Here is an 18,656-nt window from a genome sequence, read left to right on the forward strand (position 1 = left end):
AATAAAACATATTATATAAAGAAATATTAGTTTTTATTTTATTACAAATTAATACAATGTATAGTTGCAAAAGGAATTTACTATATTTGAATACTTACGTGATGTAAAAATAATAATTTTGCAAGTTTTGCCAACCACTTTGCAAAAGCGTGTGCACTCGACGGCAGCTTCTTCTTTTTTTATTGTTAAAAAAAAAATTGGCTTTTTTTCTTTTGCCGTTTTTTAGAGGTGCGCCCTATTTTGTCATCATTACTTGAGAATGCTGATAACCGATATTCACAAGCTTTACTTTTCCAAAAAAAATAATGAATATATCTGTAACTCATCCATACACAGTTTAAGATTAAAACCAGTAGTTTTAGAGCAATTAATTTTTTGAATTAAGAAAATGTCACTTTACATTTTCTGAAACTATCTCCAAAAGCTCCAAAATCTCGATATTTGTAATCTGCCATCAAAAAATATATATATGATTGAAAGCTAAATTGAAATTCTGATATTATGGGTCTTTCCTCTGTTTTTTTCTTTTGGGATTTTGTGCTTTCTAACTGCTTGTTAGACATATAAACTCCCAACTTGTGCTGGTGGTTTGAAATGGTTTAGCAACAAAATTCGCATCCACGATGTGGCCATAAATACGACCAACAAATTTTCAATTACTTGTTTGGGATAATATTTTCGGAAAATGCAATTTGTCCAACTAACTTTATTCATTCATTTCGGACTGAAGTTGCTGCAAAAAAAAAAACACACACACACTGACACAGTCCCACACACACATACACATTCACATACATATACAGTCACACGTACTCACACATAGACTGACACTTGTTCTAAGCAAACAGCAGCAATGAATGCGCTTTCTGGTCCAACATATTTACGTGTATATGTGTGTGAATGCGCGTGTTTGCTTGTGTTTTTAGTTTCGTGTTCTAAAAAACAAAATTTTTGCAAAACGAACTCAACGCAATGGACATTGAGGCATAGTATAATATTATTGACCGACCTTTAACTTATCCTACAGTTAAGCCAACATTGATTTGCATTAACTTTTAATAAGCTTAAGCAAAACGGATAGTTAAAGCGTATGAGAATTTCTCTCCATCAAGACTGTTAAGATTTAATTTAATTTAATTTATTTCATTGATTCCCAGCGCTACAAGTATTATATTACTTAAATTTATCGGACTAGTCACTACAGTCACAATTTATAAATGTATAATGATAACTAAGCCTGATCACAAAGATTGCTTAAACGTTAATTATTATACCCTGAGACTATTGAAAATGGTCGAATCAGGATATAATGTGCTTGGCAGAATTTATATATATATATATTCTTGATCAGGATCAACATTAACATTTCTTATAAGCGGGAAAAGTGGCGATATTTAGCGGGGCCCCGATTATTATAGGGCACAAAACTTTGTCATATATTTTCATTTCGGTCTAAAATCTTAATTTGAGCATTATATTCGAAATAAAAATGGACATAACGCAAAAAACTATTTTGGGCCTTAAGTTCTTGAGCGTAATGTCATCAACGCTGTTTATGCCGATTTTCATTCCACCGAATGGAGTGGCTGAGTCTACGGACAGAAACACTATATTTTTTCTTACAGAAAAAGAAGTAAATTAAAAATTTCTTAGATTTTTGAAAAAATAATTTAAAAATTTAGTTTTTTAATCATTTCGGTCAGGCCTCGGACCAGCCCTTATTAATCATTTTTTTCTCCTTAAGACTTTAGCTCATTCTGCCTCCACCTGTGGCTTCTGGTAAAAGGGCGTTAGCAAATAAGCTCTTATAAAAAATAAATTAAGGACTACGATGAGCGAAGACAGGCTAGATCATTAAATGACTATCTCCCTAGAGTACGAGAACGCCAGCACAATTAGCTACGAGGAGTTCTTTAAAGAATTCAATGTCATAAAGGTCAGAAGTCCATTACTTTAAGATTTTGTAAGTAATTTAATAGATTGAAAAAAGGGAACCCGAAACTTTTTTTTCACAGGGCCACGCCCCCTTTACCGCCTAAAAATCTACACAGAAAATTTCAAATCCAAATTATAAGAGCAATTTAAAAGTTAGTGACACTAATCTTGGTATGTAGATTCCTCAATATTGCAGGCAGATCAAGCTTCCTTTTTTTTCAATCGGACCACTATATCATATAGCTGTCATAGGGCCGATCGGCCGAAAATCAAGTTTTAGTATAAAAAACTTTTTTTTTTATGATACATCATAACCAAACTTATAGAATATGTATTTGAGTTTGTCTTGTACATCGTACCCGAAGTTGGTGCAAATCGGACCACTATATCATATAACTGTCATAGGACCGATCGGGTGAGAATCAAGTCTTTTTGTATTATGAGCAATCGACGTAGCTCCGTCCAACTAGTTGTAATTGTTTGTGTCTTAAATACGAGTAAAGTAATGCGTATTTTACATTTATAAGGAGGAGATTGTTGAACTATATTTAGAACCCGAGCCAGCTAATTAGCAATGGAAACGTCTTAAAAGCTTACGAAACCCACTTTTAATTGTTAATTATTAATATTGTATTTGTATATAAGTTCAAACCGCTAACTCGAACTTACTTACAAAGGAGTATATCTATTAAATCATTCCGTCAAAATATCTTTAATTCAATAGTTCCGACATGAACATAAAATATCCATTAGTTATCTTTCTAATATGGTGTATTCCATTGTGTTATAAAAGAGGAAGCCCTTAGTCAAAACTCCTATAGGGTACAACAAACACTCTCTCTTTCTATCTCTCTCTGGCATACACACAAACACATATACATAGCGCGATAATGGCGTTGGATGTTGTTTGTCGTCCTTTAAGCTATTCACGGAGACACAAGACTTCATGTGTATGGGTGTGAGTGTGTGTGTGTGTGTGTGGGTGGTTGGTGCAGTGTGGTGCAGTGCATGTGGCACGGTGGTTTATGCACCTCAACTGCGTTGTCGCCCTCATCATCCTCATTGCATGTTCCCTTTGACGCTGTGCACGTGTTTTTCCCCTGGCTAAAATTGTAAAAGTTTTGTCGGATTTTTTTTGTTCGCCGACCTTTGGGCGCTGCCTTCGGTGCCGTCGCGTCTAATTTCGGTTTTAAATACATGGTCATAGTTGATTTCGCTGGCAAAAGTTGCAGATTGCACTTTTTGGCTGGATGGCTGGCTTTTTGGTTGGCTCAGTTAACTGCCTTGAATAATGTATGCAATTTTGTTGCTCCCTCGCAACTAACTAAGTTACCAAGGCGCCAGTTGTGTACCACAAAATGTTTGATGCCATCAGATCATCGCTTTTTTTTTCAGACCGAATGTTGAACATGATTATTGATGAGCTCATCTGGTAGTTCGCTTTATATTCTGATCCTTAGGTGGTAGTTAATGAAAAATTTGATCTTTGCTATTTATTCGTATAACTTCAACATTTGCTCCATTTAACTTAAACATCGTAAATAAATTCCAACGGTCAGAAAATTTGTATTTTCTTTTTGTTGGGTCAGAAATTCATTACATAATTTTTTTGGATCCACTTCGTACAACTATAAGGACACAGGTATAGCCGGGCTTAACTGCACAGACAAATAATTACTATTTAGTTGTCCCACATTACCAAATCCCATAATGATAAACCAAAAGATTAAAAAAATTTGTTGATTTATTCATATAAAGAATATATATATTAAAACTAAGAACAGTTTGACACAATTTCACTTACAAACTACAAAAGTTTTTGGAAAAATAAAAGAAATTAAAAAAAAAAAAAAACAAAGAATACCTCATTATTGCATCATCATGACGTGTACATGTGCAGGAAATTAATGGGAGTCGAGCAAAAAAAAAAGTGAGAGAAAGCAAAAACGGGAAACGAGAAACACAAACAAAGTGGAAAAGTGTGAAGGTTACAGCGAAAAAGAGACAGTAGATAACATTCCTTCGGGGAGAAATACAGAGGGGAAGCGAGAGAGATGTTTAACATTTCTATTGGGCTTCTCCTGCTCCTTCGGTCGGGTTGGCATCGGGACCGGAGTAGATATAGCTGTCGCGTCCCGAAATGCCCGTACCGCCGGCATCGCCCAGCCATGGATATACATTGGGGCACTCGCGGCACGTCTCCATATACCGAGTGTCGGTCACATTCTGTTCGGGTATCTTGAAGGGCAAAGCACATGTCTGCCAAATGTTGCAGGGCTTCGATGCAACAGCGATATTCTTGTCACATTTCCACGAATCGATCTGGTTAACATCACGCAGCTCCTTAGGATCGGTCATGTACTGCAACATCTGGGTGACGGTTAGAATGTAGACGTCGGGTCTGTTAATGAGAAACGAAAGAAATATTGGTATATTAAAGTTTGCAATTTTAGATCGAAATTAAGTGGATTTTTAATCTTTATAATCTTTTTTATCATTGCATAAAGCCATTTTAGAGTCATTTGCTACAGAAATACAGTAATGTTAGTTAAAATGTGAATTTTCCTAATTATATTTTTTATTTGATTGATTCAATTATATTAACGATGATTCCAGGAACCGTTAATTGAAATTAACTGTTAAATTTTTAGTACTAGAACCAACACTGTGTTCAAAATAAATTCTTTTTCAAAAACCGAAGCGTTTGTACAGTTCCGGTAAAGTATACCAAAATAATTTGTTGTATGTACAGATGTATAAAAAAAACAACAAAATTTTGGACTTTAAAATTTTGAATTTTAAATCTTAAGTTTTCAGATTTAATCAACTTCTTTTATCGTTATAAGTATGAAACAACAACAAAAATTTGGACTTGGAAAGTTCAAGGATTAAACCATTTTTAAATTTGCATAACTTTGTGAAAACTTGACCAAATTTCTAACAAAGTGTCATTTTGATCATGGTTTGGCTTCTAAATTTATTCTGCATTCAAAATGTATGCATTGCCCTTTGGATTCTTTGAAAATTCAAGATTTTAAATCTCTAGTTTCAAATTTCAATTAACTAGTCTTAATTAGTATAAAACAACGCCTTAACATATTATATTTTTATTTGAATTGAATTGTTGTATCGGTACGCACCGCTGCTGATATCTGAATCGAAAAAGAACCGATTTTTATTTTGACTTGATTCTCTGGATATTCGTTAATCGGTTGTATACATTAGATATTTATGAATTCTCGAGAATTAATTTGTGTAATTTTTCTGTAAAAACCATTTTAATGGTAATAATATAGTTTATGTACTATATGACAGAAATAATCCAATGTTTGTCAAAAAATGAAAAAAAAAGGGTGTAAATGATATTGTCCACATTTTGACTTTCATTTTCGATTAAAGTCCTGAGGAAACTAAAAACATTTCTGTAAACAGAAGAGCCTGTTTAAATAGCAAATGTAAAAAAAAAAATAAAAATTATTAATTGGTTCAACTTAGGATCGTACGCTCACATATGTCTGACAAAATAAAGGTAACTAAAAAAGGATCAACTCTAACGAAAGCAAGTAAATGCAAAAGAAAACTTTATGGCATTCCTTCACTCTCTTTCTCTTTCTCTCTTTCGTGCTGTTGCTCTCTTCCTCTCCATTGTTGAGTGTAGTCCACCAAGCATTTCATCATCCTATCACGCATTTTCAAGCATCTCATGCTAACTGTAGAAACGTCCCACACTAGATATAGCTCCCGTTTCCGTTGCCTGCATCCAGCTACAGCTCATGTTTCTGCTCCTGCTTTTGCTTCTATTCCAATGCCAGTTTGAGCTCAGTGCGTCATCTCCTCCAACTCGAAGCGCCGACACCAGCTCAATGTTGAAAGTCATTCACACTAATTAAAAACTTCGTACAATTGTGCGAGAAATAGTTTTGCAGCTGCTGCTATTCAGTTTAGCTTTAGCTCAGCCCCTGCCATCGCAACAAACCCTTTCAACGCTTTTGGCACTTGCCACACCTCACACACACCTCACACACACCCCCACACACACCCCCACACACACACATTCATACGTATGTACGTGTATGTCTCACACCTCACACATATATGGGGTCCGAGTGTGATGATCATAATGGTTGGCAACTGCATACGACAAACTTCTATCTTAGTTCAAAAACATGCAGATGAGATATTGAGTGAGTTGAGAAAGGACAGACAGGTAGAAAGGGAAAGAAAGAGAAAGAGAGAGCGAAAGACGAAGAGTTACCTAGTGTGACGAGTCCAGAGTTCGAATTTAACGACTAGTCCATCATTAGTTTATAAAATTATTATAGTTGCAATTTTAATTCACTTGAAATGTGTTTTCAAACTCAGCGAGTTTCACAATTATTTCATTTACTGGTTTTTAGAAGTACTCCGGGGCCTGAACTAGCCCTAATATTCTTTGAGTTATCTCGGGCTTAAATTTTTTGTTCTGTATACCAGCTTTATAACTTATTTCTGTATCATATTCCAAATTTAAAAAGTTCCATTGCAATAAATTAAAACCGATCTACTACTGACTGTCAGTCTGACAGTCTGAAGTTTTGCAATCTTTAAATGAAAATTCACAGTGTAGAGCGTAAAGCCGAACTATATTCTGATTAAAATATGCTTATTCTCGAAGCATTATTTAATATAATATATTTTAAAATATCTTAAAATATTTTTTTTTAAATTGTTAATTTAAAAAATTGATCGAGAATATAGATTCTCAAAATTAAAAAAAAGGTCTTGATTGTAAGATTTTTTACCTAGCTTTTCAATCGTTAGATTCTGAGATTTTGAGTTACAGGCTCACTTCTATCTAACTTCCATTAAATTTTTTATTAAACTGAATTTTGTCTGTGAAGAGAAAAAATGTTTCAGTGTTTGGCTTAAAAATTTGAAGCAGTCTTCTTCCTTCTTCTCTTAATTTATCTATTTCTGTCTGAAATTTAAACTGTACTGGCTCTCTAGAGTCAAGCTTTGTGTAGCTCCAAAGAATAGTTTCCAATAAACTTCTCTCACGCTCTTCCAAAGAATTTCTTAATGGAAAACATTAAACTGCCACTCAATATGGTTGGCGGATTGTTTGTTTGTGCCACATGGTGAGTGGAATGCCTGGCACTCCGTGGGGCATGCACTGCATTTGCGTAGCTCAATAAAAATTGGTAAATGATGAGAACGTATTTTGATTTCATTAAAAATTTGATACAAAATAATGCAGATATAAAATTAGAGAATAATGCTATTGCACGGGTTTTGTGATGGGCATCGTTTACATGCCGCATGTTGCATGCTGTATGCTGCTTACTGCTTGCCGCATGGCCACATCATTTGCTATATGAGTAGATGGCACCCAATACCATTCCGGTTCCAGATACCCAGATGAATGTAATGGGCGTTGCTGACAAAGTGCGATGCTATCAGCATAACTTCATTACGGAAGTTTTGTTGCCCCGCCATGGTGCACACGCTGGTGGCACATTGATTCCAGCCCCAAACCACTCGTTATTCTCTCCCTCTCTCGCTCATGTTGTTTTTGTGCGTTTTAACATGGCTTTTAGTTAGCCATGGTCCTATATTTAAACTCCCTCTACTCATTTTCTTTTGCCATCTCCTGACTGTGGCTGTCCGAGCTTCATCTCAACCTGATGCTGCTGTCGCTGTGCCTGCGCAGATATTTTTCAAAATGAAAGTTTAACAAAATTAAACTTTTCTCATTAAAACGTGCGATTTTGTCCCCCATCTCGCCCTTGCGCCCTCGCTATTGAGCGAAGAGTTCCTTGCTTGTTCTTTTGTTTTTTTTTTTTTTTTGTTTTTTTGTTAAATGCTGACCACAGCGTCGCCATTGTTGGGGCATTGGCTGAGATTCGGAATACCGTCGAGAGTTGTGCATATGGTTGAGTGACTGGCAAGGCAACGGCGCGGCGGCATCAACCTGTTCCAGACACGCGACCAGTGGCCGTGTCGAGCCATCAGTGGCCTGCCTCCATTGGGGGCATCATGGTCGATAGCAGTCGCAACATATGCCGCTTGTTCAAGCAATTTATATAGCAATTGCCAATTTTGTTGTTGATGCCAAAGCCGTTGCTACTTTTGCGTTTTTTTCATTCTCTCTCCTCGCTCTCTCGCTCTCTCGCTCTCTTGTTTTTCCGTTTTTTCTCTTTTTTTTTTTGCTTTCTTTTAATTGAATATAAAACTTGCCAGCGGCAATCGGAAGCGCACTGCAGGAAACGCCAGCTGTCCATGTGTGTGGGTGTGTGTGTGCGCGTGTGTGTGTGTGTGTGTGTGTGAGTGAGAGGGAGACAATTGAAGAGTGCGTGTGTGTGTGGTTATGCCTGCTACCAAAGTTGGCTTTCAATTAAGAAAACAGCAACAACAAAAAAGCCAGAGCATAGAAACACATTTATGAAAAATTAAGAGCCTCTTGCCCAGCTTCAAAAACACACATACATACATACGCACACATGAAATTGGGTCTCGATACAGTCTACAAATAGAAGGTCAACATAATTGTTAACCTTAAATCTTGTTGACCTTAAAGCTATAACCAGCAAAATGGACAAAAACACAAACTAGTTACAAAGTTTGCCAATCCTTGTGAATCTGTTAGCAACTAAATCTGTTTGATTCTTGCCTTAAAACTTTCGGCAAACTTTATTCAGGCCTTGTTTCCGATTACACTTTCACATTGAGATAAACATAGCTTATTTCTTGGGCTAATATGTGGCATTTAAGATTGAAACTATCCGAACTAGACATTTTAGCGAAATTTTGTTGAGTCTAGTAAGCTTTCTGTTGGATCAACATTTTGATATTAAAACTATTCGGTTTCTAAAGAATCTGTTAAGAACTATATTTGTTTGATTCTGACTTTGAAAATAGTAAAATGGAAGCTGAAATGGTCAGGATAGAAATTTTCTGAACAGAAACTTGTACACTCATAAAAATTTGCCATCCTAAAATTAGGTACGACTGTTCTTGAGTTTATACCGTTTCGTTCTTAAAATTTTAAGATTGCTGTGTACTAAAAATCTTGAATTAAGTATGAATTGATCTTAAATTCTGACTATCCATTTCTATGGCAGTTGTTCGAAAAAGTATTCCGATTTTAACCAAACTTAGTCAGAATATATAAGACCATGGCAAATATATAATCCGTGAGTTTCGTTAAGATACTTCCAGAAACAACTGAGTTATTTGTACTAAACTCGTTTACGATTTTTTTGTACTTAAAATAGTTTTTTTTGAAGAAAGTTAAAAATGAGAACGTTTCGTACTAAAAACAAGTAATTTTGGGATATTTCTTTTTTGATTGTCGCACCTTAGAATTCCCAACTAGTCCTAGCTACGCAAATATGACGTTAGGCTTGAATCGCTGGTAAAATCAGCATACATTCCAAAAGGTCGCTAAACAACAAAATACACCATTATTAAAAGGTATTTAACTTTGGTATCTTGCTTAGTTTTAGTACACATACTAGTGTATGTTTTAAGATTTAAATTAATTAAATATGACAATGTTTTGTACTAGAATCAAGTACATTTTGGAAATAGTTCAAGATTTTTGTGTACTTAAATAATTTGATATTTTGCTTAATATTAGTATATACACTTGATTATTGTTTTATGAAACAAGTAAGTTCCGGGATTAGTTTAAGATTTTTTTGTACTTAAACTATTATGTTTCAATTTTTTACAGACTTCAATTAACCCAAAACGTACTTAAAAATCTTGCTTAATTATATCTGGAAGTGCCATAATCGAACTTAAAAAAGATCTTTGTACTCAGTTTTGTGAATTCCGAACTAAGAAATCTTTTGAGAAATTTTTTTTTTTAATATCCACTGTTTTTGAAATTTTGATTTCTTTCAGAGTGTAGGGTATAAGCATTTCAGAGAAATTAAGTTGGATGTGAAAACTAAAATTGTTTAACTGTATGCTACATACATTTCAGAGAAATTCAGAATAGGCTTTACTTACAATTCCAGAGCCCAATCCAGGAACTTGTGTAGACCATTCTCGAGGGGCTTGGTCTGGAACCAGTTGGTATGGAAGGGCATCATGTAGGGCGCCTTGTTCTGTTCGTAGTAACGTGAGAAATCCTCCTGCAGCCATTCAAAGACCTCGTCCTCATCCAAATTGTGGAGAACACATTGATCCATATAGGGACAGTGACCGCCCTCAAAGCCCTCCACATAATGCGTATTCAGGGGAACCTCCCAAACACCTGGGAATGTTCGCGATGGGCAGGTGCCGCTCTTGCATTCGTGCGAAATCTTGTAGTCCAGTGTATAAGGCCAGACAGGGACTGGTACCGGCGGCACAGTTATGGAACTATCATAGATGTAGCGAAAGTCTTCCAGAACCTAAGGAAAATAACAAAAAAATTGGAAATGTGATATCATGTAATCTCAGAATATAGTATAATCTTTATCTTGACTACAATATACAATAATTTTGAAGCTACATTGTTCGCTTTTGATATAATATGTTAATACGCCTTTTTGGCTTTATCTGGATTATTGGTAGCATTTGTGGGCGTTAACAGGAAACTAAATCCAACAAAGCAACAAGGCTCATTATCCATTCATCATCACTTTATAGCCAAGTTCATTGTAATGCAACAGATACACACACAGACACGAACACACAAACACACCCCCACACACACACACACACACACACATATTACATGTTATTTAACACGCTTTTACACACACGTGCCACGCCAATTGCGTGGCCTTTGTCAGTCAGTTGGTTGTCAGAGACATTTTAGCCCATTATGTATGTAAAATGATCTGATATTGATATGATTTTAAATACCAGTACCAACCCTAACGAGTTGATGATAATATTGACGATACTCATGATGATGATGATGATGAAAATTATGATTGGTTGGGGTAGTTTGATTTAAGAGTACGGTGGAAAATGTGGGGAGGAGGTTGTGCTCTCGTTTGACACTGTACTTGAATCGTTGTATTGTAATCGAATGTGTTATGACATTGATGTCTTGTCATGTCAAGTTGACAGCCTGTAAATGCATGTGAATGTATGTGTGTGTGTGTGCACTGAAAGTGCTGAAATTTTCAGTATAGGATTTAAGAAAAGTGCACTTCAATTTTCCATGTTGGGTATTTTATTTTCATTAATACCATTTTTGATTTCCAATACTAAAAAGTGTGTAAAAAAGTAGAAATAGGTATGTAAACTGAATTGGACAAAGGGTTTAACAAAACATATTTCACTCATGAGTTAGGACAAGAATTTTCTTATCAGCTATCTAGTTTTCTAAATAACAGGATACTGAAAAAATATCTAAGGGAAAAAGCTTTAAAGCATTTTTGAAATAATTTTCTACGTAGAGTTAAGAGCTGACCTAAATTTATTTAAAAAATTCATTAATGAAATTACTTAACCCAAAGTTCTTCGAAATGTTTGAATTTCATTGTTTTCCACCAATTGTTTGCTTATTGGCGAAAGTTTCCAAAGTCAAATGGAACCATTATTGAATTACTTTCAATCCTACAGTTTCTCCTATGCTACCAAAATTATATAAACAAGTTTCATATTAATGCATTCCACCAATTTTTTTTTCTTTGGTGGATAATAAATTGGTGCTAGATAAATTGATTTGGATATTACTATGTTTACTAACGCTTTGTTCACTGTTTACAACAGATGAAGTATCCAAAAAGGAAATACAATACAATAATGCAATTTGGGCCTAGGATATTTACTTTTATACCCAGCATACGTAATATGTGATGGAAACCTTGTTTAAGTTTATGGAAAATAAAATATCTCATCTATATATACGAAGAATCAGCTCTTACATTAGGGTGCATCGATTTTTTCACAAAAATGGTAACCCAAATTCGTAATCTACGGTAAATTCTAAGATGTTTTCATCAATAAACTATAGTTCTAAGCAAGGCTGCAAGCATCCAAAATTTTGTTAAAGGTTCGGTTCGACGGTTCGAACCATAGTGCAAGAAATCGGTTTGGTTAGCGAATCGGCTAATAAATTCAAATTTATTTGAAGAGTTATATATGACTTATTTTAATCCGAACTCTCAAATAATTGCGTAGTATTCGAAAACCATAAAATTTTTGTAATTATTGTTTTTTTTTCGAACCAAACCTTTTATTTTAAAAAGCGGTTAGGTTGAAGCTTAGAGGTAAAGTTTAGAGCTATCAATTTTTGAATTAAGAAAATGATGTTTCTTGCTTACCTTTTTTTTTTGTAGCTCTTTTTATTTTTAAATTCGAGGAAAACTCGAAAAATATTCATTCAATTTTCGTGTTTATTTTATTTACATAGGTGTATTAATTACGCGTTGTTTAAGATATGATTCATAAAAATCTATGGCGAAACGGCGATATACATTTTTTATATCTGTATCGACGTTTTTTATGACTTCCTTGTGGAGCAGCATGACCTTTGGTATGAAATTTTTTTGTGTATTTTGAGATACCTTTACCAATCTCACAGAATATCAATTTGTTGCTGTCTTTCACATTGTGACCATATTTGGTTGATTTCGGATTACTATATCATATAGCTGCCATAGGAGGGATCGATTCAGAATCAGCCTTTGGTATGAAAAACTTTTTGTTTTTTGAGTTATGTTAACTAAACTGATAGATTTGGTTGAAATGGTGCATTAATTACGCGTCGTTTGATATATGATTCAATAAAATCTATGGAGAGACGGCTAAGTTATTAGGATATAAACAAAAAAAAAAGTTTCACGCAAATGTTGACTTTCGATTGATTAGTCCCGTGGCAGCTTAATGCTATAGTGGTCCGATTCCAACCAAATTTGGACAGGTTGTATGAGATGATACGAGGTTTAATTAAAAAATAAAATTGTTTTTTATACTAAATATTGGTTATCGACCGTTCGTATCGATCGTTCCAATGGCAGCTATATGATATAGTGGTCCGATTTCCACCAAATTTGGCTAGGATGTAATGGGCAATTAAAGATACCCAATTTATGAGTTTGATTGAGATATCTCCAAAAGCAAAACAGTTTTTTATAGAAAAATTTATTTTTTTACCGATCGGTCCTATGGTAGCTATATGATATAGTTGACCGATTTAAACCAACTTCCGTATGCATAAAACCAACTTATATGCATATTCTATCACATTAGTTAAGATATCTCCAAAAACAAAAAAGGTTTTTTATACTTAAACTTGATTTTAGACCGATCGGTCCTATGGCAGCTATATGATATAGTGAGCCGATTTGTATCTAAATCGTTAAAGATGTAAACGTCAATATAGAATACACAGTTTGTGAGTTTGGTTGAAATATCTTAAGAAATAAAAAAGTTTTTCATACTAAAGTTGGATTTTCGACTGATCGTTCCTCTGGCAGCTGTATTGAAAAGTCAACCGATTTGAACAAAATTCGGTAGAGATATAAAACATATTACTAGATACCCAACTTGCGAGATTGGATGATATATCAATTAAGAAACAGCAAAAGTTTTCATACTAAAAGCTGATTGTGAACCGATCTCTCCTATGGCAGCTATATGCTATAGTAGACCGATTTGAACCAAATATTCTCAAAATGTGTAAAATAACAGCAAGTAAACAACAAAATATTGTGTGAAATTGGTTAAGATATCTCAAAAAATACAAAAAATTTTTTTACAAATTTGCTCTATAAGGAAGCCATAAAAATCGAAAAAAACATCGATACAGATAAAAAAATGTATATCGCCGTTTCGCTTTAAATTTTTATGAATCATATCTTAAACAACGCGTAATTAATACAACTATGTAAATAAAATAGAAACGAAAATTTAATGAACTTTCCTTGAATTTTAAAGTAAAAAAAGCTGAAAAAAGCTAAGCAAAAAATCATAATTTTCTTATTTCAAAAATTGATAGCTCCAAAACTACTGGTTTAAATCTAAGACTGTGCATGCATAAAATATAGATATATTTATTAGCTTTTAGAAAAAGTAAAGTTTTCGAAATTCTGTTATGGCATTAACAAGTAAGGATGACAAAAGTGGGCGCACCTCTAAAAAAAAGTAAGAAAAAAAAGCCAAATTTTTTAAAAATTCTTAAAAAAACTTTGCATTGAAAAAAAAAATGTTTTTTTTTGCGGTCCTGGTTTGAACTTCAGTCTTATAATTATTGATTCTTCATCTACTTTAGGTTTCTGCTTTATCTTTGGCTTTGCTTTAATGGCTTCTTGGTCAATTGCTAGAAACAATACAGTTGATAATTGACAATCAATTGTGACTGTCACTGTTACTGTGGAACGTGTATTTTATTTGTGCTCCTGCTTTGGGTTGAGATGCCACGCCCTACTTGTCAGCAGCACGCCCACCAACATCAACTATCAACTATGCTCAATTGTCAGCATGTGCCTGAAGGGAGGAAAGGGCTCACCTTGTATTGGGTATTGCGTCCTGGCTTCAGGAATGGAGCACGCATGCCAACCACATCTTCCACGGACACATTCGCAAAGTGATGCAGAATTGCACGCATGCCAATCATTTCTCCAACCCACTCCTCATATCCCTTGTCCTGCAGTCCCAGCTGCTGTGAAATGCTCTCGGTTGCAATCTCGTGTCCGGCATAGCCCAGATGTTGGATCTGTTGATAGTTGCTGCAAAAACAAATAGAAGAGAGAAAAAAATTGTAAACGACAATTAAGTTTAGTGTGATGTGGATTCTCAGTGTTGTTGTTGTTGCTGTTCGAAGTGAAGCCGAACCAGTAAATCAAATACTCGCCATACAGAGAGATCCTAATAAACAGCCAATGGTCAAATGAATCAATAATACTCATATCAATGACATAACTGTAATCAAATTGAATCGCTTTCCGTTTCAATTATTCATCAACATCAACATCAACATCAACATCAACACCAACATCATATTTCATTTGGCCCACTTTAAAGTGACTTTTATTTGAATTTGCTGAAGAAATCGGTACGAAAAAAGTTGAAATAACTATACGAAAGGTGCATAAAAGCAGCGTATAAAAAAGCCCGAACAATGCCAAATGCATACGCAATGATCTCGCCCCGAAGCTGTTGCATGAACTGCAGCAAAAAGTAAGCATTGCACATATTATAACTAAATACATATCCATATACATTCATATGTACATTGTGCATACGATTTTAAAGTTTTTTGCTACTATTTCATATCCTCTGGGTAATAAAGGGTATAACAAAGTTGTGCAAATTCATCCGAATGATATACGAAGCAGGCAATTGCAACGAGAGCTAAAGTTAAGCTGAAAAACTCTCAAAAGTTATTCATAAACTTTAGACGTTATCAGCTGAATTTCGCTTTTGTCTCAATTTTACAAATATTTCAATTGGTTTTAAATTATGAAGCTTTTTTTTTAAATGCATATACAACAGATTGTACACTGGAAAAAAAGACCAAGTTCTCAAATCAAGAACATTCATCTCAAATATTTTGTTCTTAAAATAAGATTATTTTAAGACCAAATTACTAAACTTAAGATTATTAATCTAAAAAATCTTAAAATCTTATTATAAGAATAAAAATCTTAAATTGTTTGGAAAGTATAAATAGGTAAATAAATAGGTTTCGTATTAAAATAATTTTTATTTATTTTATTTTTTAATTTTAATTTTAAGAACATTTATTCTTAAAATAAGAACTTGGTCTTATTTGAAATGTTCTTAAAATCAAGATGTGTTCTCTTAATTTAAGAATTTTATGTTCTCGACGCATTTTTTAGACCAAAAATCTTAGTTCTGAGACCAAAATCTTGATTTTAGAACATTTTTTTTTTCAGTGTATAATTTAATGGTATTTACACTTCTGTAAAACTTAAAAGCTTAAACTACTTCGTGTATTTGCCCACACAAAACAACATAAAAGACGGAAAAATCTTTCAAGCTTTAGTAATATTTCGTATTTTAATTTCTGAAAACATGTAGCCTGAAACAGTATGAAGACTTCCAATTTATCTGTTCAAGCATTCATTTAATTTCATATTGCTTAATATATCAGGGTAGAACCTAGTCGTGTAGACTCAACTTACTGGCTTATTGTTTACTTTGGTCAGTCAAAAATACGTGAATTTCCTACAATGCTAATAAAAATTTGATGAACAAACTGACAGACACAGAAACGCAAATATACATAGATAAATTCAAACTAAAAGAGTAAGAGAGAGACAAAAAAAGCGAGAGGTGGAGAGAAATGGAGTATGGAGAAAATTTTCTGAAACTTTGTAAAAATTCAAACTCTCTGTATGACTGACATGCACTTACTATACGTAAGCTTTTGCCAATTAGAAGTACATTTACGGTCCTGAAACAATTTACAAAGCGCTGAAAGCAACAGTTGAGTAGCAGCAAATAAGAAGAGAAAAAGGAAGAGGAAAAAGAGAAATCATCTCTAGATGCTCACTCTGAATTCAGTATTCCCACGAAGACAAAAAGGATGCTTCATGAGTAACAAACATACCCTGGTGGTCATAAGTATTTTGACAAAATTATGAGGAAAATTTACTCCTAATTTAAACCTACTTCATGTTCATTTTGGCATTATTAGAAAGGTCATTTGAATTCCGTTTGAATTATACTAAAAATTTATGTAAAAATCTACTTTTTTGACTTTTTTCCTAGGATTTAAACAAAAAATGGTTTGATGCAAAAAGTTTCTACAAACAATTCCAAAACAAAATTTTTTTGTTTAAATCTCTTTGCTTATATTTTTTTTTTTATTATTTTTTGAAACTTGCTAAAAATTGCCTTTTTTTTCACATTTTCCTCCTTTTCAGACAAAATTTTTCTGAGATCATACTATACAAAAAATCATAAAAAACATATGCAAAGAGATTTTTGAATTTTTTTGTTTGGAGAATTACTTATGCCCACCAATGTATATATGTATAAAAGGATATAATACTCGTAATTATAAAATATGAGAAAGTTTTATGTAAAGATATTTAAGACAATTTAATGCAATAGTGAAATTCGGAACAGTCATAAAATACACTAAAAGTGTCCATACCAAAAATACTGGAACAATGTTTTTGATATTTTTCGTGTTAATGTCTGTTTTTTTTATTAATATTTTTTTTTTTGTATTCTTGGTATATGTATTTATCATCGATAAAATTAGAAAATAACTTTTATTTTCAACTTTTATAAACAAAATATAAAATAAGAGATTAATTTCAAGTTGAACAATCGGAATTTCATGCTATCATTTTTTTTTTTTTGTATCAAAAGTAAAAAATAATATTAATTTGTAAAATCCAAAAAGAGTATTATATATTTATATTTTTTAACTTAAACCTCTTCTGCGCGATCCTTGATCTTAAGTATAAAATTAATGTTCTTCATAATGCTGAGCAATTTACAAGTTAGTTAATTGCTACTTGACGCAACTGTACTGAAATTTGACGTTAGCTGCGTACAGCAAAAGGGCATTCCGAGAGTTGCAACATGTTGCAACTTGCGCCTGAGAGTATGCAGCGTGATATGCGTCAGTTATGTAAAATACAAGCAACAAACAAATGTTCATGTATGTAAGTATGTATGTCTCTCTGTATGTGTGAAATAAATTTCTTAATGGAAGGCAGAGTTGGCAGTTGGCAAGGGAACTTAGTACTTGTGCACAAATAGTTTTTGAAATAAAAAAAAATAATAACAAACAAAATAAATAACAACAAAAAAAAAATGGAAATAAAATTATGAATGTTTTTTGTCTGTTGGCATTTTGTTAGCTTGTTTCGCATGCAACTCAAAGAACAAATAACAAATAACAAAAAAACATATATAGAACTATGCATGTGTGTTGGTGTGCGTGTGATTGTGAGTATACAAAAAATTGCATGTATATTTATTAAACATTTCTGTCAGACGGCGCAGGCGGATAGATGAATCTGCCAGACTGCCTATATGTGAGAGTATGTGTGTGTATGTGTGTATGTGTGTGCTTTAGTTTTGGGCAAACAAACTGCGCAAATATTTCGCAATGAAATTACGCCCTAAAGTCAAAGTTTTGGTCTGCTGCTACTACAGTTGCTCACAAACGAAAACGGAAACAAAACAACAGGAAAAGGGACAAGTAAGCGAACTCCAAGCCAATGCGAATGACTAGTAGATACCCTCTAAACACAGCAAAGATGAAAAAAAAGATTAGACTGCAAGGCAGTCGAGTCGGAGCACTGGGAGCAGCGAGAGCAAGGGCTTGCCCACCGCTGATCTATACATATGCCGAATATATTGACTTCTATTAAGTTTTGATATGCCCAGCTGTACACACTGAATGCCAATAGGGTATACAAATTAAAAACAAAAAAAAGTATGAAAAAATAGTTCAACATAAACGCAAAGTAAAAATAATGAATGCGATGCTGACGCACTTTAGCCTATAGAATGACGTACCCAAGGAGGCGACACGCCCCTACAAAGCAGACACACACACAACAAACACACACACAACACACACACACAACACACATACGTATGCATGCATATGCAGAGGCTTCCACAATGGCGGGGCACAAACTATCTGACATCGTCAAAAAGTTCATGCAAAAATGTGGAAATGTGAAAAGTTGTTGAAAAGCACGGGCTGAGAACACACACACACACACACACACACACTTGAAATGGGCTGTGTATGTGGGTGTCGACAATAAGCACTGCATGTGTGTGTGTGCGTGTGTGTG

General features: G+C 33.9%; 1 protein-coding gene across 1 annotated transcript in view; it reads right to left on the reverse strand.

Annotated features, from left to right (window-relative positions):
• Positions 1 to 3,661: 3,661 nt before the first annotated feature.
• The window catches only part of LOC117793900, a 59,379-nt gene continuing 44,384 nt past the window's right edge, over positions 3,662 to 18,656 (reverse strand). The window contains exons 6-8 of the mRNA XM_034634341.1: positions 14,372 to 14,591; positions 9,931 to 10,316; positions 3,662 to 4,336 (exon numbers count right to left, since the gene is read on the reverse strand). Of these exons, the coding sequence (XP_034490232.1) occupies positions 4,003 to 4,336; positions 9,931 to 10,316; positions 14,372 to 14,591 (940 nt within the window). The 3' untranslated portion in view covers positions 3,662 to 4,002. The remainder of the gene's footprint in view (positions 4,337 to 9,930; positions 10,317 to 14,371; positions 14,592 to 18,656) is intronic.

Source organism: Drosophila innubila, chromosome X (assembly GCF_004354385.1).
Source record: "Drosophila innubila isolate TH190305 chromosome X, UK_Dinn_1.0, whole genome shotgun sequence".
Taxonomy (NCBI): domain Eukaryota; kingdom Metazoa; phylum Arthropoda; class Insecta; order Diptera; family Drosophilidae; genus Drosophila; species Drosophila innubila.